Genomic DNA, 20,848 nt, shown 5'->3' with positions numbered 1-20,848 from the left:
CTGCTGTTATTTCGTTTATTGTTTTCATATTGTTGCCGCAATAAAGTAGAGAAAGCCATCAATGACTCCTCTCCTTCTTTCCCCCCATTCGGGGTTATTACAATACATTTTTTTAAAAACGTTTTTATGTTATTATTACTTTCTATTCACGAGAGGTGCCGGATCTGCCAAAATAAGTCCCGGAACACAGGGAAGCCAAATCAAGATGTGCCGGATCTTGTTCTGCCAAGATCGATATGTAAAATTAGATTAAATTAGCCTAAATCGCCTAACAAAAATCTGCTAGCTTAAATGCCACAGTATATTATTTCTTACTGTTTTTTTTTTAAGTTGTTCCGCTTTACAGACAGCAAACAAGGCAACTGCGCTTTTTGAAGCTTTTCACTTCCTTTACTTTCGACAATTTGTAAAGCTGTAACACTTATATGTACAATTATGTTCAAAGCGACATGCATTTCAACAATAAAACATTTGACACAAAACAATTGGTGTTCAAATGAGTTAATTTAGTAGATTAAATGAGCCTAATTTGCCTAACAAAGATCCGCTAGCTTAAATGCTACGAATGCTAACGTATTTACAATTCTCATAGCAAATCACTCTCACGTAACTCCACAAACTGTTGCTCTAAACCAGAGGGCAGCTATCGTATATCCATGTCAGACGTCTGAGTCTTCTCCTCTGTCATACAAGGCGACAGTGCAGCCAGACCCAACGCTCCCACCAGAGGGCAGTGTATCCTCCATCATTAAACAAAATACGATACAGGTTAGAGATGCACCAATAATCGATTAATCGGCAACTAATTGATTAGCAAATTCATCGACAACTATTTTGATAACCACTTAATCGTTTAGGACCTTAAACTTGTCTAAATTCTTGAAATTATACCTATAACTTGTCAGTTTTAAATGTCAAATTTCTTCATTATATTTTTGTCAAGTCATAGTAGGACATGAATAAAAATTTGCTTTGAGTTTTGAAAACAACAATTCCCTTTTTTGCCAATTTTCAGACATCTTACTCTCTAAACTGGCTTCTTAATTATGCTGCAACAACTAATCAATTAAATCAATTAAAATCGTTTGATGAATTAGTTGCCAACGAAGTTAAAAATCTATACAGTTTTAAACTACAGTTAAGTCAGGAAGCTGTAATAAAATATTATTTTTGAATTATTTTGTCTCCATTGTTACTTACCACATGCCTAAACAACTTCAATGTACTGTATATTGTGAAGGTAATTTAAAAAAAGTGACATTTAGCCGATTAATCGTTTAGTTAATTGCCCGGTTAATTGGTTATGAAAATAACTGTTAATTGTAGCCCTAATACAGGTAGTCCTCGGGTTACGAATGAGTTCTGTTGCTACGCTGGTGACGTAACCCGAATTTCCACCTAAGTCGGAATTAAACCTATAAATACCCCTGAATCTCAAAATAACACTCCAAAAAGTTCAAAAGTATTGTATTATGTTTAATGATGGAGGATACACTGCCCTCTGGTGGCAGCGTTGGCTCTGGCTGGACTGTAGCCTTATGACTGAGGAGCAGATTGTTGTCTAACATGGATAAAGGACAGCTGCACTCAGGTTTTGCCCACTTAAAAGTAAGTAACGGTAAGTTGTTTCAGCTACTATATTTTTGTATGCATTTGTAATTAAGTATAGAGCTACAGTTTGTGGAGTTGTGTGTGAGCGATTTGCTATTAAAATTGTAAATGCGTTAACATTCATAGCATTTAAGCTAGCAGACTTTTGTGTGGCAAATTAGGTTAAATTGATCAACTAAATTTACATATTGATCAGACTATATGGATATTTGAACACCAACTATTTTGTGTCAAGTGTTTCATTGTTAAAATGTGTGTTGTTTTGAACATAAGTGTACACATGTGTGTTACAACTTTACAAATTGTCAAAAAGTCAAAAATAAAAAAAAACACAATTGACTTGTTTGCTGTGTGTCAAGCTGAACAACTTCTCATTTAATGAAGACAGAACGTGTCATATTAATAAAGCCAAGTAAAAAATAAGATTCTGTGAGGTACAATAAGGTATGGTTTATGCGGAAAAAACCTGACTGGAGACAAAGTTGCGGACCAGACTCCGGCGTTTCAGAGTCGAAATCACTTTAGTCGAGTACCTCGTAACCCGAGGACTACCTGTACAGTACTTTGAAACAAACAGTTATTTTGAGATTTAGAGGTACTTAAAGGGTTAATTCCGATTTACGCAGAAATTCGGGTTACGTCGCCAGCACAGAAACGGAACTCGTTCATAACCCGGGGATTACCTGTACATTTTAATTCATTTTATTGATACTAAAAATAAGGTGAATATGAATACATGCATGTATAAACGGTAGCTGTCAAAAACTTAATGATTGAATTGATATGTGCAGGACTTGGCCCAGTATGTCAATGAAGTCAAGAGAGACAATGAGACGCTGCGTGAAATAGATCAATATCAAAAATCCATTGAAAACCTGGTGAGTATCACATTTTCTCCAAATTCAAAAATGGTGTTTTTCATTTTATCTTCATTTTGCTTTTTTCCCCGTCTCCAGAATCAGCCTCTGAGTAACTACGGGCGACCCAAAGGTGACGGTGAAGTACGGGTGGCCTCAGTTGACAAACGTGCTAAACAGGACCGGTGAGATATCTGCATGTAGTACTGGTTGATTGATAGACAGAAGGCATACACGACTTCATGCCTGTTCTAGTATTGTTACTAATTCATGTGTGTTTAGGTCCTCAATTGAATACTATTTGTTTAATAATTATTAAGGCTGAGTATTTGCCATAGCTCGTGTTTTCAATATCAATACTTGGTGGTCTTGATGTTGAGGCTATTGTTGACATAAAAAAATTAATTCAATATTTAGAAAGGCAGAGTGTTGACAATAATATACAAATTAGTATTTGCTAAAATATGATATCCAGTAGAAATTTAACATAAAGTACTTGATATATACATATTATATTAATCACACTGAGAAGCAACAGTACCGCTGAAGGTCAATTTTTATGTAATATACAAATTATATTTATGACCATATATTAGAAACTCAATATTTGGAAACAATATTTTGCAACACTTTGAAAGGCATTCTCTAAAAGGTGTTTTCTGTTTTTAAATCCTAGGCATATCTTCTTGTTCGATGCTGCTGTTATTGTTTGTAAGCGACGAGGAGATAACTACGAGATGAAAGATGTGATAGACCTGCACCTCTTTAAGATCACGAACAACCCCACATCAGATCGGGAGAACCGAAAGGTTTGTGCATCATTGCATACAGCAGAAACACACAGTTTGCACTCTAGACCAGTGCTTCTCAAATAGTGTGGCATGTTCCACTAGAGCAATGCCTGGCAAATTTGACCTCAGGGAACACTTTTACTACTAGAACTCATACTAGAATAAAGTGTAATTGCATATCCACTCAGTGGGTGGCAGTGGCACTCTCATTTTCAGAGAGTGCGCTAGAACTGTCAAAACTTGTCGACGTCATCGATGCAGAAATGCGTCGACGAGCACAACATCCCATCAATGGTTATTGAAGGGTGAAAAAAATGTATGCGTGGAAAGTTGAGAATGTTGCACGCTCAGTATGCAAGCGAGGAAAAGCGGCACAAAGCCAAAAAAGCACACCATTACAAGCACACCAGCAAACATTATTTCAACGAAACAAAGGAGGGTACACTGTTGTGTCCTGTCTCTTCAATGCCAAGCTTGGCTGCACGTCGGCCGTGAATGAACACCTAAAGCGGCGTCACCCAGTTGTAATTTTGGAAGACGACAGGAGACAACAAGCTGGCAGATCGTAAGTCTATCTAACTAACTAACGACATGTTTTATTGAAGCTGCTAACCCTGTCGCAATATGGAATAAGTCAATTTGTCGCACGGTAAATACAAATGAGAGCGGTAATTTCCACGGCTGCGTTTTATCGCCAAGTGCGTGTATACATTTGTGCGTGCGTGTTGATGGCATTTGAGACTCCAGTTTCTTTCATAGATGTTTATTGGTCATCAACACGCCATAGAATTAAAGTTCAGACATATAAAATAAGCAAACACATGTATATTAAACTCTAAACGTTAGCATTTCTACATTGAGGCTAATGGGGACAAAAGACAACCTACTTTAGCTTGCTATAAAACATTGGCAGTCTTCTCCAAAACGCAAACTTGCAGTTAAAAGGTGAAATGAAAAAAAGAAAAAAAAAATCTACATGGTGTCCATAAAGTCTCTTTACCATTTCAAAAATTTATTAAAAATGCAATTGATTAGATATTTTATTCAGATTTGTTCTATTGTATTCAGTGTTTATTGAAGTTTTATTTTTTTACCTCTTTTAATACAATTCTACATGGGCACCATTAGTTGCACGAAGCACAAAGGAAAGGACTCTTCTACAAATGTTTACCTTGACCTTTTAACTGAATATGTGGCACCACAATTGAATGACCTTCAACCAACCATCATTTTTCAGCAAGATGGTGCACCACCACTTGGGGGGCTGCATGTTCGTGGGTTCCTCAATCAAACATTTCCAGACCGATGGATTGGAAGGGATGGGCCAATTCCTTGGCCGCCACTTTCACCTTATATCACTCCCCTGGAATTCTTTCAATGGGGCTATGTTAAACATATCTTGTATCGAACAAAGATAAAGGACATTACTGACCTTAAGCGAAGGATTACTGATGCCATTGCTACAATTGATGAGGCTATGCTACAGCGAGCATGGCAAGAAATCGGGTACCGTATTGATGTGCTTCGTGCAACTAATGGTGCCCATGTAGAAGTGTATTAAAAGAGGTAAAAAAAAAAAAAACTTCAATAAATGCTGAATACAGCAGAACAAATCTGAATAAAATATCTAATCAATTGCATTTTAAATACATTTTTGAAATGGTAAAGAGACTTTATGGACACCCTGTATTACTGAGACCACATACAATGACGAAAAGTATATTTTTGCAGTTGTAAAGTTTACGGTTAGCAGTTTAGCGAATGTACTTCCAGTGAACATTTCAAAATAAAAGCATGTTGTGTTTGTAATATAAATAACGATTTCTGGAGTTAATCCCACATACTTCAGAATTCAGATTTGACACTAATAGCTTTAAAATAACACCCTTTATGAAAAATCTGATTGGCAATGAATAATATTGTAATACTATTATATAGATAGCACTATACTGATATTAATGCTATATATATATATTTTTTAAGAATTGTTTTGAATCATGTTGGAAAGTCGAAGTCAGTGTTCTGAATCTTTTTACATTCAATTCTTTTGCATTAGTTAATGCTATCAGCATTTGACCTTATTGTTTACTTGTGGTTTATTATTGTTATTTACGTGTTTATTTTTACTTTAATAAAGAATTGAAGTTTCCAAAATGTTTTTGTGAACAATAAGCGTCAACAAAAATGCCATTGCTATATTATTAAGAAAAAAAAAATATATATATATATATATATATATATATATATATGTATGTATATTTATATTAGATTTGTCGACTAATCGTAAAAATATTGGCTGATAATGGGAAGAAAATTAGTCGTTTGGGGCAGCTCTAGTGTGCACAGTATTTTTTAACCAAATAAGAGCACACAGCGAAGCGCATTGGCGATACAGAGAGCAAAGAGGAGGAAATATCAAAAAGCGTATGTAGCGTTTGGCTTTGACTTTTAAACCAGTGGGAGACGAAGAAAGACCAGTCCGTTTACTGTGTCTAAAAATGTTTGCAGCGGACAGCAAGAAGTGTAATCAATTAAGACATCACTTAAAGACATTAGACCCCAGTCACATTGATAAGCCGCTTGATTTTTTTATTTTTGGATCAAAAATGTGCCGAATATTGCCAACAATCATCACAATCAGTGTTACGTCAGTAAACCAGCGAGCATCATATGTATAAGGTGGCATACCGAGTTGCTCAATGCAAAATAAACCCACACCATAGCAAAGGAGCTGATACTGCCTGCAGCAAAAATATAAACTGTCCCTTTTGTCCAAATGACACTGTCGTTTTTCTATTAATTTTTGTTTTTTGGGGCAAATTGTTCGGCATATTGTCCTCATGATTAAATGTTGGTAATCCATTTCAAGTCGTTATTATTAATTGAATTTATTAAATTTTATTTTTCAGTAGCAAATGATCAAAAAATCTACCTTGAGTGTATTTTTACAGCTTGAATGTGACTTTTTATTTTTTAATTGAGGCAAATTGATGCGCTTTAAGTCTTTTCTGTTACAAACAAAACAATGTTAATAGTTATACGTTGTTGTAAGTTGATCTATATTTTTTCCCAGAGAGTTGGCGAGTGGGAGGGTGTGAAACGTTTACGTTTTCCGGAAGGGGGTTGTAACAGAAAATAATTGAGAACCATTGCTCTCGATCAAAAAAAAAAAAAAAAGACACATGTGATGTTAGTGTCAGTCTCCACAAAGCTGCGAAGGGAAAATGACAGTTGGCATTTCGATAAACAATAGGTGTGACTGTGTTATTGCAAGTGGTGTTGCTTGGACAAATCACTGTGTTGTTGACCTTTTAGAGTTGGATAGGTTTGTTTATTTCTCTTTTGTACTGTTACAATGTTAGCACTTGGAAGTTGGTGTTCAACAAATCTGTTCGTGGTCGTTTGTTTTCATGCTGTAAGGTAACTGGGCAGTTTGTATTTTAGCTGGACTGCATTGATAGCATTTCACCTTTTATCAGGCACTCAGTCTAGTGTTTACTCCACGTGTTTACCACAGGCAGCTGAGACTATTCAGTTCACTAGCGATCAGAGTTAGGACGAGTAATTTAGAAAATTGATCATATTTAGCTATTCCTCTCTAAATGTGCAGACTGATTTATTTCTCAGCGCTCACAAACCTAAATCTCCAACAACTAAAAGTGCCACTTATTATTCACTTAAACTATCCTGGTTATTTTCCGCAGCCAGAAAATGAGTGACTTCACTGAAAAGTTACAGTGCTTTAGGGCTGCGGCTATCGATTATTTTGTCGATTAATCGACAACAACAAATACCCCAAGCAGCAAAATGTAATTCAAATGTTTTTTTAATCAAATAATTGAGTTAATCGATTGAGTTAATTGTTGCAGCGCTACAGTGCTTCATGTCCAAAATTTAAACAAACATGTGAAAGACACTTGATTTTATAGTATCTAAATTATTATTGTAGTTCTGTTTTATTCACACTGTTAGAAAGGTTATTAAGTTTAGTGTGGCGGATTATACTATTTTGTATTAGTACTATTAGTGCTATGGTAATTTGTCCTGTTATAATTTTGTGTAATGTTTACGATATATTTTTTCACAAATAAAGATAATCAAATCACTGGACTACTTGTGTTCGAGCTCATGAAAATTTGAACTATGGTGGATAGTTTTGACACTACCTAGTACCTAATCTTATTTCTTAACCCAAGTGATAAGCAGGTGTGACGGTAGGAAGGAACGGCATTTATTTATTTATTTTCTTTGTCACGTAAACACTACCTTGTCGTACTTTACAGCATCTTATTTTTGACTTTGTTTTATTAATATGACGTGTTCTGGCCTGACAAAACTTGAGGTTGTTCAGCTTGACGGACAGCAAATGAGGCAATTGTAGTTTTTGAAGCTTTTTCCTTCCTACACTATTGAAAATTTGTAAAGCTGTAACACACATATGTACACTTATGTTCAAAACAGCACATATTTTAACAATACAACACTTGACACAAACCAAATGATGTTGAAACGTCCATGTAAACTGATCAAAATGTAAATTTTGTTTATTAAATTAGCCTGATTTGCCTAACGAAAGTCCACTAGCTTAAATGCTAAGAATGCTAACGTATTTACAGTTCTCATAGGAAATCGCTCACACACAACTCACAAACTGTAGCTGTAAACTTAATTACAAATCCATACACAAACATATATTAGCTGAAACAACTTACAGCCTTATGTGGGCCAAACCAGAGCGCAGCTGTCGTTGTCTAGCCATGTCAGACAAGTCTGCTGACTCTACTCCTTAGTCAATACAAGGGGAGAGTCCAGCCAGTCCCAATGCTGCAACCAGAGGGCAGTGTATCCTCCATCATTAAACAAAATACAATATAGGTAGTCCCCGGGTTACGGCGTACCCGACTTACGCGATTTCGGCTTTACGACGTTCAAGTCTTTTTTTTTTTAAGTCGCGTAAACAGTACCTAGTTTTTGCCCTGCCTTCTCCCCCAGCAGCATCGCCGCTGAACCTGCAGTTCCTGGCAGGTCCCACCTGCAGTCATCTCCGGTTCTCATGTGCCCACCCGAGAAGCGCCCTTTTCGGCTTGGGAGCATCATGACGCCCGCCCCAACCTCCGGTTCTCCTCTGACCGCCAACAAAGCGCTTTTATCGGACTCGCCTCAAGCAGCCACCCGCTGTCATCTCCGGTTCTCATGTGTCCACCCGAGAAGCGCCCTTTTCGGCTTGGGGGCGTCATGACGCCCGCCCCAACCTCCAGTTCTTCCCTGGCCGCCAACATTGTGCCTTTTTCGGACTTTTCCACTTCATCGTTCTCTTGCTGCTGCTGCTTCACCCCTGGCGCCAACTCTTCTTGCCAGTCCCGATCCAATTTTTTTTAGTTCGGACGGCGGGCTTGCGTTAAGAGAGGCGACCTGAACGGCCATGTCCGAATAGTCATTCACTATAACACTATCGTCAAGTTTGCTGATGACGCCACAGTGGTTGGACTAATCTCATAGGAAGATAGGGCACCTTACAGAGAGGAAGTCCACAAACTCTCAGCCTGGTGCTCAGACAACAATCTGGCCCTGAACACCACCAAAACCAAAGAGGTCATCATGGACTTCAGGAGGAACGATACCGACCCCTGTACATCAACGGCGAGTGTGTGGAGAGGGTCCACACCTTCAGGTTCCTGGGAGTCCAGATCATAGATGACCTCTCATGGACAGCAAACATAACAGCTATCACAAAGAAAGCTCAGCAGCGTCTGCACTTCCTGCAAGTCTTCAGGAAGAACAAGCTGGATAGGAAGCTGCTGCTGGCCTTCTACCTCTCATCCATTGAGAGCCTGCTAACATACTGAATTTCCACCTGGTACGGGAGCTGCACTACTGCAGACAGGGAAAGGCTTCAGAGGACAGACAAGACGGCACAGAGGATCATTGGCTGTCCTCTCCCCTCCCTGATGGACATTTACTCCTCTCGACGCCTCAGCAGAGCTCTAAACATCCTCAGGGACAGCTCACATCCTGGTTCCCAGCTGTTTGAACTGCTCCCCTCTGGGAGACGCTATAGGTGTTTAAAAGCAAGAACAAACAGACTCTCTTTGCCAAAGCCATCTCCACCCTGTACGTAACACCACATCACCCAATGTCCAATATTCATTTACATGCAATATACTACGTGTGATACTTACAAAGTGCAATATTTAATGCCTCACTGTCAACTTCTGCTACATAACTTCTATTCACACATATCCTATGTGCAATACTTATTTACGTGCAATATTAATGTGAGATATTCAATGCCTTCACTGTCAACTGCTGCAACTTCACTTCAATTATTTGCACTGCCTGAACATAGGACTACCTCATACATATTTTTTATATTTATTTTGATTTTATACTTTTATTTTTGCAAGCCACTTTCGAGATTTTTACTTGTGCAATGTTCAATGCCTTCACCGTCAACTGCTGGCTACTTCAATTATTTGCACTGCCTGAACGTAAGACTACCTCATAGATATTTTATATTTATTTGGATTTTATAATTTTATTTTTGCAATCCACTTTCGAGATTTTTACTTGTCCTGCACTGTACAGGGAGAAGCTCTACAATTTAATCGTAAAACTGTTTAAAAACAATAAAGAGCTATTCTAGTCTAGTCTAGTCTAGTCTAGTGGCATTTGAAACACAACATATCTCACAGTATCTTATTTTTTACTTGAACATAAATCTTATTTTCTACTTGATCATAATAATATGACCTGTCATGCATGTTCTTGGAACGTTATTTTGTATTTAGAGGTACTTAAAGGTCTAATTCCGACTTATGCAAAAAAAAATCAGGTTACATCGCCAGCTTAGGAATGGAGCTCGTTCGTAACCCGACGACTACCTGTAGTTTTGGATTTTTTGCAGTTTTTTTAGATTTGTGGTCACATAAAGGGTTAATTCCGACTTTCGCGGAAATTCTGGTTACATCGCACATCTGATTATAAGGCGCACTGTTGGCTTTTAAGAAAACGAAGGCTTTTATATGCGCCTTGTTTTGCAGAAAATACAGTAGTTAAAATTGATCGATTATGATTGAATCAATTTAAATGTGAGGAAATGAAGGAAAATTATAGTTAGTGAAATGATGTAGCCTAATGCATGTGTATGACCTGTGGTGTTTTATTGTGTGTTATAGGTATAACTGTGCCATAAACAGTTTTCTTTGTATTTTGCTGGTGGTTTCAAAAACAGAAATTCTGGCTCCGCGAGGACCTTTATGTCCAGGAGTTCCGTCAAGAAATTCTAGTCACTCCTGGTGATAAGACAGAACAACACAATGACAACTGTTCATCCATAACATTTGATAAATACATTATATATTTCGTCACGCTAAGCCTCAGTGTCCACTGGAAATCATTTTGTAGTGTATTTCTTCTTTTACTTTCAGTGTAAATGTTGCGCTTCACTGGCTGCTCCTGTGACTTTTTTGTGATGTTAAAAAGCAAAACAAGAAGCTATGAAAAATACATCTCATTAGTGCCATTAAGAATCATAATAATACAACCCAGTAGCATATGTCGACACAATTGCTAATAGAGTCACATTTAGCCTTGGAGTTGTGTGATGGCAGCTGACAGCCTTTTTAGATTCTAGCCTGCTGTGTGACGTCCAGCAGTGATATAGCAAAGCTATCCCACACTTGGTTTTTTCCTCTTTATCATCTTTCTCTCTTGCTTTGTCTGTTGAGCAGCCCTCCAAACCTTTACCCTTTTTGTTTGCCCACCCTGAGGCATAGTTTTCTCTTTCACACATACGTATCTCGCATCTCTTTACCTCCATCTGTCTCCCTGCATCCAGTCTCCCCTCTTTATCACTTTGTCTTTCACCGACACTCTCACTTGATGGAGGCGCCTTTGTTGTCTTTGCTGTCACACATTGTTTTTTCTTTCTTTGCAGTGGTCCTACGGATTCTACCTCACTCATAACCAGGGCCAGAATGGCTTTGAGTTCTTCTTTAAGACCAAAGAGCTGAAAAAAAAGTGGCTGGAGCAGTTTGGCATGGCCATGTGAGTATGTAGTGTGTACCATGTAGCTTTGTTTCACACTCACTTACAGGCAAGGCCCAGTTTTTAAAGTGAACCATGGATAAAAAGACATGTAGCTCTTAAAATATAGATATTAGTACGATTTCTAATAATTTAATATTAAAACCCCTCTTAATATTTTCGTTTTAATAAAATTTGTAAAAGTTTAACTAGTTGGTCGCCATTGTTTTGACGTCGCAGGGCAATGACGTCACGTGGTTACACTGTCGGACTTCCATAGTGTCACTCTTTAACTACATAAACATGTCGTCGGTTCTGCCCAACCCGAGCAGAATATTAATGAGTAGGGCAGCCCAGTCGATAGTTCACAAAACAAGCAGCAAAAGCGAAATTAACAGGAAAGACGGGATGAGACTAGTAGCGTTCATGTGTCAAGTTCGCTAGTGAAATCCGTGGTACCCTTTAAGAGAATTTAAATATGAATTATTTATTTATTTATTTATTTTATTGGCAGAAATGGTGACATTATGTCAGCTTAGGACTTTCAATATTGTTGCATGACCACAGTGTTTCTGCTGTTAATTAGGGCTGTCCCAAACGACTAATTTCCTCCCGATTAGTCAGCCGACTATTTTTACGATTAGTTGACTAATCTAATAATTTTTATTTATTTATTAATTTTTTTACTAATTTAATAATGAAATATTTGTTTAAAGCTTATTAATTCACAAAAAAAAAAAACATTTTGGAACACCTAAATTCTTTATTAACGTATAAATAAATAACATAAATATCAATAATAAATCACAAACAATGAGGTCAAATGCTGCTTGCATTAACTGCTGCAAAAAAATGTAAACGGAAACACTGTGACTTCACCTTTTTAACAGGAGTCAAAACAATTCTTACTATTTTTGCGGTATGTCATTGTCTATATTGTTCTAAATGTTAAAATGAATTGCAATGTCCCGGACAATCATTTTCAGAATACTTTGTGTGAGTTCAGATACTCTTTCCGGTGTGCATTCCGCATTTTTTGGGGAGGGGAAAAACTGTTCAACTTTTGTTTGTTTTAACCTGAAGATAACGCAAAGGGCACACTGAAATATTACCACAATTATTTTGAATGAAAGGCACACATACCCACAGTAACAAAAATTATATAGTATTAATTTCATAATATACTACTATATGTAAAACTTTATAATATTAAATAACTAACATTAGTGAGTCATGGATTACAGTAAGCAGGCCAGTGGTGTTTCCATATATATTTTTTTTATTATATTATGTATATACAGGATATATGTATATATTTTCCCTAAATGGGAGCTTCCATGATCCTAATAAATTTAATAATAATTTTAAAAAATATATAATTATATTAATTGTTTTATTAAATAAAAATGCGCGTTGATACGACGCACATAAAGGCAACTTCCATTTAAAAAATCGTTAGAGAGTTGTATGCACTTACAATCCGCTAGCTTGTTGTTTCTTGTTGTCTTTGAAAATTACACTTGCGCTTCAAGTGTTCGTTTATAGCCGACGTGCTACCGTAGTATGTGAGCTCAGCTTAGCAAAGAGTACACACAGTGGCACCCTCCATATTTTCCTTGACATAATTCCAGGCTCTGGCTATTCTGGTCCACTTTTTTGGCTTTATGCCGCTTTCACGTGTTACCATCTCTGCCCTTTTTGGAAATTGGCGGTGTTTTCAACTCCTCACCAGCGATTCACTTGGCTCGTTGTCGTCGGTTCGTCTGGGTTCGTCCGATTTCCTCCTCGGGAAGGCGGCGGCGTGCATAAAAACACCGAGAGGCGTCGGATGGCTTTTTAAGGATACTTTTATTGACCAAAACAAAAACGTGGGGGATGAAGTCACTCAACTCGGCGCTACCCGCTCACTTTTCCAACTCACCGATCTCGCTCCCTCTCTCTCGCTCGCTCGCCCACTTTCTTCCTCTTTGCCCAATCAGAAAACGCCGGACGCATTTACGTCATCGATAACGTCAACAACGTCGACTAGTCGGGACAGCTCTACTGTTAATTATAAGATTTAACAAAATATATGAAATCCATATTATAGATTAAATTCAAATAGTGTTCCCTCGTTTTTCGCCACGATAAGTGAAAAACCGCAAAGCGCCCCTCCCCCCCGCTCCCCAAAAAATGTTTTTTTTTTGTGTTCAATGTATTTATTCAGATTTAGCATTGGAAAGAGATACATATAAGACATGTTTTTACCTATTTTCCCAAAGTCTAATTAAAAAAAAAAAAAAAAAAAAAACTTTTAACAAGTAATAATAAACTAATAACTTAATAAACTTTTAATAAATGGTTTTTAATCACTTCAAATGTAATAATTATGATTAAGTTTTAAACATGTTACTGTCCCACGGAATTATTTTTAAACAAGAATAAAGTAGAAAAATGCTTGGCTTTATTAACTGCTTCATTGAGTGAGTCTACTCAAATCCGCTCTAGCTGCTCACTTACTTGCCACAGCAGCTGTTTAACAAGTTAAATGATGATTGACCCATGTGGCGCTTTGAAGTTCGCGTCTCTGGCAAGATCAAACCCAAACGTCTGTCAATCATTGTTAACTTTAATAAGCAACTCCAGTGCACTGCCTGACCAACAAAGAGGAAGGAGACGGAGGGATGGGAGAGTAAGACTAAGCGATCAACTCAGGACAGCTCATTTGTATTTATTTATTCTTTAATTGAAAAAAATCCACACTGGCCTGATGGCACAAAGTTTGAAGCGCAAAGTAGCGAGGGATCACTGTACAATGAAAATAAGCAAAACTAAATTTTTTTCAAAATAAGGTGGAAGCAATCATCAAAAATGCTTGCATGATTAAATGAGTGTAGGGCTGCAGCTATCGATTATTTAATACATCGATTAATTCATCAGTTAGTTCGAATAATTGAGTATTTAGATTAGGAACATTTCATGGCTTGCTGAATAAATTTTAGGAGATGTAAAACAAAGACTTGCTCAGATTGATTCAATGCACTTTCAAAAGAGCATTCAATGGAAATTCAAAATAAAATTCCCGAATGTTTTTTTTTTTTTTCAAACTGTACAGAATTGCTCTTTCATTTCACGAGAACAATAAAAACATTTAAAAATATATTAAAATACTTGAGCTTTGATTCAAACGGTACAAAAAAAAAAACCGACAACAAAAAAAAAATTGGCTAACGTGCATTGCAAAAGTCTGCTATCTTAAATGCTAACTTTCTTTGTTTTTACAATGCTTTTAACAAAAATTTCAAACACATATTCACACAAAAAATAGCTAAATATACCTCTAAACCAAATTACAAATTCATAAACAATCATATTAGCTCAAACAAAAACTTACAACCTTATTCTGGTCTTGAACAGGACGCAGCTGGATCCGCCCATGTTAGATGAGTTATGTCATATTCACTGTTGCTACTAGAGGGCAGTATATCCACCCAAATACATACAACTAAATGCAAACACTTTCCAAAACAAACCATTACAACACCACCCTAATTAAACGAATCCTCAAAACAGCAACATTTGATTCGAAGCTTTTTTTCTAATCGGATTACTGGAGTTAATCAGTTAATCGGTTAATCGTTGTAGCACTATCACAATAGGTTTCTCTTAAAATGTGCAATTTGGAGATATGGTTAGTAATGGTTATTCTGATATAAGTACTGTAAATAAGATACAATTATTTTGGTACAAGCAATCCATAACTAATGGCAAGCAGTAAAAAAGGCATTTTTGCACAATTAAATTATATGCAAACACATCCCGGGACTTGGTCCTGGTGTCGGACTTCTCAACATCCAAAAACCAGTGTTGATGAATTGCCTTTATACTGTTTTTTTTTTTTTTAGATCCAATATTCATCCTGAGCATGCAACAAACAATTTCCACGAGTTTCATATGCATACTTTTGAAAGAATTACCTCCTGCAATTCTTGCCACATGCTACTGAGGTAAGAGGCCATCAGGTACACACAAATACAGACAGCCACTTACAAGGCAAAACATAGGGGAAACCCTTTTCCTTTAAAACACATTCACTTCTATCGATAGGACTTTCCTGACTCCGTTTCTCCTTTCAGTAGTCAAATACTTATCTTTTATCATTTTTTTTCCTGTTACGTATTTATTTACATGTCCACGTTAATGACACCCATCTACAATGGTACCTCGACATACGATCGCTTCAACACACGATCTTTTCGACATCCGACGTAAAATTTGACTCACCATTTGTTTAAACATCCGACGACATGCTTTAAATACGCCGATCTATGAGAGCACCGCAGTTTCTTTGTTTTCCCGCAAGGCAGACGTACGACAGATTTTCTTGTGAGAGAAATCAACATGGGTTCCAACAATGTTTGTGCAGGCGGTGAAAAAACAGGTGATTCTTACGATTGAAATGAAGATGGATGTGATGGATATGATAGAAAAATATGAGCGTGGGGTGCGCATCCGTGAAATGGCTCAACAATACAGCGGTAGACGTTCTATCTCGGCGGTCCTCCTCCGTTCACCAGGCTTTATAAGTTAAGGTGGCAATTATTATTGTGGTAACATTGCCAATCACCAGCTTCATCAGGTTTCTATTCATTTATTCCATCAACTTGTGCAGCACAACATGTCTAGTGTCCCCTGCAGCAAGTAAACAAAGTAAAAGTAAAAACGCTCACTCCGTCAAGTCAGCCATGCGATGCTTTCAGGTAAACCACATAAACACATTCGCCATATTAGAACCCGGTTTGTTACATTATTACAGGTATTATAATTCCGATTTATATTCATAATTTCTTTATTTTGCTCTGTGTAATTGCTATTTGCAATAGTACCAGTAGTATTTGTCAATGATTTAGTCTGTTTTCAGGCTGTGCAACAATTTAATGGAATTATAAAGTATTCTTATGGAATAGGGTTGTTCCGGTGATGTTTTTTTGCTCCCGATCCAATCCCGATCGTTTTAGTTTGAGTATCTGCCGATCCCGATATTTCACGATCCGATTGCTTTTTTTTTTGCTCCCGATTCAATTCCAATCATTCCTGATAATTTTTCCCGATCATATACAATTTGGCAATGCATTAAGAAAAAAATGAATAAAACTAGTATATACATTGAACATACAGTACATAAGTACTGTATTTGTTTATTATGAAAATAAATCCTCAAGATGGCTTTTACATTATTAACATTCTTTCTGTGAGAGGGATCCAAGGATAGAAAGACTTGTAATTCTTCAAGGATAAATGTGACTTTGTATATTGTGACTAAATATTGCCATCTAGTGTATTTGTTGAGCTTTCAGTAAATGATACTGTAGCCATTTAACTGTTCGGCCCAAATACATGATGGGAAGTGCAACCATGACTGTGCGTAGTGGTACCAATTGATATATCTTCTCTGCGTTGGGAAATAACATAGGGTGTTAAGAAAAAGATCAATTACTACCTTTCTTCCCCACATTGCTTCCCACGATATTTCTAATTGTAGGGAGAGGGATTGTAAGGCTTTAGCCAATTAAAAAAGGCTCCAAAGGCTGCCAAAATTCAATCTTTTCATTTTACGCTGCCTTTTAGCTTTATGTATAGGTAAAACAGCACCATTATAGATTGAACGCGACAATGCATGAGTGGGTGCAGCGCATGCGTTAATTGCGTTAAATATTTTAACGTGATAAATTTAAAAAATTAATTACCGCCGTTAACGGGATAAATTTGATAACCCTACCTTAAGCCTAAACTAAAGACTCTGGATGAGTGTAACATATTATGTCTGTAATGTTAAATACAATTAGAAAACGATTTAACTAAAAAAATATATATATTAAAAAAGGCATGTCCTATATTTTTTTGCCGATACTTTGAAAATGACGTTATCGGACCTGATCGATCGGGATGCCTCGATCGGGACATGTCTATTATGGAATAATCCTGCTCGACTTACAAACAAGGTCCTGGAACGAAATAACTTTGTATGTTGACTTGAGGTACCACTCTACATCGATTCCAGTGATACCCATGTATGTCAATGCCAATGACGCTACAAACCACGCCGCCTGCAAGCCACGCCACTTTTGTTATGCTGGCACGAAGAATTCGTTTACTATGTGAAGTTCAAAGAGTTTTTGGGACAATAGGCCTTAGCCCAATTCCTTACCCTAAACCTATCTAGACACAGGGTGTGCCTAAACATAACTAGATTGTAACCTTTGCTATGTTTGGAAGCCATTTAATGTTGTAAGTCAACTGTTAAAGTTGTTAAAATTATTCCTGTTATTAGATTGTTGCTTTATTTTTGTCTCCTTTCAACATGTGAACGTGTTAAAATTGTTTCAGCCTTTAATGATAGATTCAAGTCAAGATTATGCCGATTTAGGAGTATTTTAGATAAGAAGTTACATACCAACAGAGCCTTCCTGAGAAGTCTGTATGAAGCGTGGTTTGTAGTGGTTGTCACTTACCTCTGGGCTGCAGTCAGGTATTATTGCCAAAATCAACAGGAAGTGACCTAATATCGACAGGGGGTGACCCTGAAATGGCCCCCAATCTACAGGAGGTGACCTAATATCAAAAGAAAATGATTAAAAAATGACCCCCAAACCAACAGTAAATGACCTGGGAAAAACAGAAAGTTACCTATGATTGCCCCCAAATCAACAGGAAGTCACCTAATATTAACAGAAGGTGACCTGATATCAACTATAAGTGACCCCAAAATCCCCCCCGATCAACAGAAAGTGACCTGATATCAATAGGAAGTGACCCAAAATGCCCCCAAATCAAAAGGAAAGGAACTAATATCAATAGGGATTGATCCATAATTGCCCCGAAATTAATAGGAAGTGACCTAATATTAACAGAAAGTGACCTGATATCAACTCTAAGTAACCTCAAAATGCCCCCCGAACAACAGAAAGTGACACCTAAATGCCAAAATCTACCACAGCCAGGCTACCATCGCAATTTCTCCAGAAATTGCAATATCTAATTATACACATGATTTCAGAAAATACAATAACTAATATATGAGCAAGTCATTTTGGGTAAAATAATTCAATGGCACCTCTACGTACCAAGTTAAGCCGTTCCAGGACATTGTTCATACAGTGGGGCAAATAAGTATTTAGTCAACCACCAATTGTGCAAGTTCTATGACTTGAAAAGATTAGAGAGGCCTGTAATTGTCAACATGGGTAAACCTCAACCATGAGAGACATAATGTGGAAAAAAAACAACAGAAAATCACATTGTTTGATTTTAAAGAATTTATTTCCAAATTAGTGTGGAAAATAAGTATTTGGTCACCTACACACAAGCAAGATTTCTGGCTGTCAAAGAGGTCTAACTTCTTCTAACGAAGTCTAACGAGGCTACACTCGTTACCTGTATTAATGGCACCTGTTTTAACTCATTATCGGTATAAAAGACAACTGTCCACAACTCAGTCAGTCACACTCCAAACTCCACTGTGGCCAAGACCAAAGAGCTGTCGAAGGACACCACAGACAAAATTGTAGACCTGCACCAGGCTGGGGAAAACTGAATCTGCAATAGGTAAAACGCTTGGTGTAAGGAAATCAACTGTGGAAGCAATTATTAGAAAATGGAAGACATACAAGACCACTGATAGTCTCCCTCGATCTGGGGCTTCGTGCAAGATCTGACCCTGTGGCATCAAAATGATAGCAAGAACGGTGAGCAAAAATCCCAGAACCACACGGGGGGACCTAGTGAATGGCCTACAGAGAGCTGGGACCACAGTAACAAAGGCTACTATCAGTAACACAATGCGCCGCCAGGGACTCAAATCCTGCACTGCCAGATGTGTCCCCCTGCTGAAGCCAGTTCACGTCCAGGCCCGTCTGCGGTTCGCTAAGGGACTGCAAAGGAACCAGGACGACTGATCTGTGTAAAGGAAAGAATGAATAGGGCCATGTATCGAGAGATTTTGAGTGAAAATCTCCATCCATCAGCAAGGGCATTGAAGATGAGATGTCGCTGGGTCTTTCAGCATGACAATGATCCCAAACACACAGCCAGGGCAACAAAGGAGTGGCTCCTTTGAAGCATTTCAAGGTCCTGGAGTAGCCTAGCCAGTCTCCAGATCTCAACCTATTAGAAAATCTGTGGAAGGAGTTGAAAGTCCGTGTTGCCCAACGACAGCCCCAAAACATCACTGCTCTCGAGGAGATCTGCATGGATGAATGGGCCAAAATACCAGCAACAGTGTGTGAAAAGCTTGTGAAGAGTTACAGAAAACGTTTGGCCTCCATTTTTGCCAACAAATGTTACATAACAAAGTATTGAGATCAACTTTTGGGATTGACCAAATACTTATTTTCCACCATGATTTGATTTTTTCCACTATCTGTTTTTTTCCCCACATTCTGTCTCTCATGGTTGAGGTTTACCCATGTTGACAATTACAGGCCTCTCTAATATTTCCAAGTGGGAGAACTTGCACAATTAGTGGTTGACTAAATACTTATTTGCCCCACTGTAAGTCGAAATGGTCGTGTGTTGAGCAGGATTTTTTCGTAAGAATACATTATAATTCCATTAATTCGTTCCACTTTCCGAAAGCTACACTAAATCCTTAATAAATACCGCTGGTATTATTGCAAATAGAAATTAAACATAGCAAAATAAATAAATTACAAAAAAAAGATCGGAATAATAATACAGTATAATAATAATAATAATAATAATAATAATCCCTGTAATAATGTAATGAATCGGGTTCTAATGTGACGGCTGGGTTTTGCGCGGTGTACCTGAACGCACCGTGTGGCTGTGAGATACAGTGGTATGAAAAAGTATCTGAAGATTTTGGAATTTCTCACATTTCTCAAATTATTATGTGCTCATTGTTGTACCAAGGGTTTACGTAAAATAAATGCTAACTGCCCGTTTTTTTTTTGTTTTTTGTTTTTAACCAAGAATCAAGACTGTTTTACGTCCATAGCTATAAAAAAAATTTAGGGATTTAAGCATTTATTCATGAGAATTTTCAACGTAAAAAGCTCTTTGTCTGTGTTTCCACTCGGTCAGCTTTGATGGAGATAGGCCCCCTGTTAACCGGCCCCGTGTCCGGTGTCCCGTCAATATCATTATGAAGTCTATGCTGCTGCGCTGTCATAAATCGTCATATTTCGAGCATGTTGTCGGATGCAGAAACCAATGTTGAGTTAAATTTTACGTCAGATGTCGAAAAGATTGTGTCTCGAAATGATCGTACTGTACTTATATCACTCTTTTTTGCTACTGATTCTTCATCACCCCATTTATTTATTTATTTATTGTTGACAGGCTTGTGTAAGTCTGTCTTAGTTGCTTTCCTTATCTTTGCATTCTTGGGTATGCACTGAGAAAACTTTAATAAACTGCAATGTCCTTGTCACCTGTCTGCAGGGGCATATTTAACCAGGGCTACCTATGCTCTAAGTGCGGTCTAGGCGCTCATAAAGAATGCCTTGGCCGCCTGGGCTGCTGTGGGAAAACAGGTAAGCTACCTTTTCTTCATATTCATGCACA

General features: G+C 37.5%; 1 protein-coding gene across 2 annotated transcripts in view; it reads left to right on the top strand.

The window, feature by feature from the left end:
• The window catches only part of LOC130908455 (guanine nucleotide exchange factor VAV3), a 282,969-nt gene that overhangs the window by 177,729 nt on the left and 84,392 nt on the right, over positions 1–20,848 (top strand). For both annotated transcript variants that reach the window (XM_057823892.1, XM_057823893.1), the window contains exons 12-17: positions 2,403–2,489; positions 2,568–2,653; positions 3,145–3,277; positions 11,196–11,305; positions 15,169–15,270; positions 20,726–20,817. In XM_057823892.1, coding sequence (XP_057679875.1) covers positions 2,403–2,489; positions 2,568–2,653; positions 3,145–3,277; positions 11,196–11,305; positions 15,169–15,270; positions 20,726–20,817 — 610 coding nt within the window. The remainder of the gene's footprint in view (positions 1–2,402; positions 2,490–2,567; positions 2,654–3,144; positions 3,278–11,195; positions 11,306–15,168; positions 15,271–20,725; positions 20,818–20,848) is intronic.

The sequence above is a fragment of the Corythoichthys intestinalis genome, chromosome 20 (assembly GCF_030265065.1).
Source record: "Corythoichthys intestinalis isolate RoL2023-P3 chromosome 20, ASM3026506v1, whole genome shotgun sequence".
In the NCBI taxonomy this organism is placed as follows: Eukaryota; Metazoa; Chordata; class Actinopteri; order Syngnathiformes; family Syngnathidae; genus Corythoichthys; species Corythoichthys intestinalis.
The sequence above is the reverse complement of the archived record's forward strand: the minus strand, read 5'-3'. Positions and strand labels throughout refer to the sequence as shown.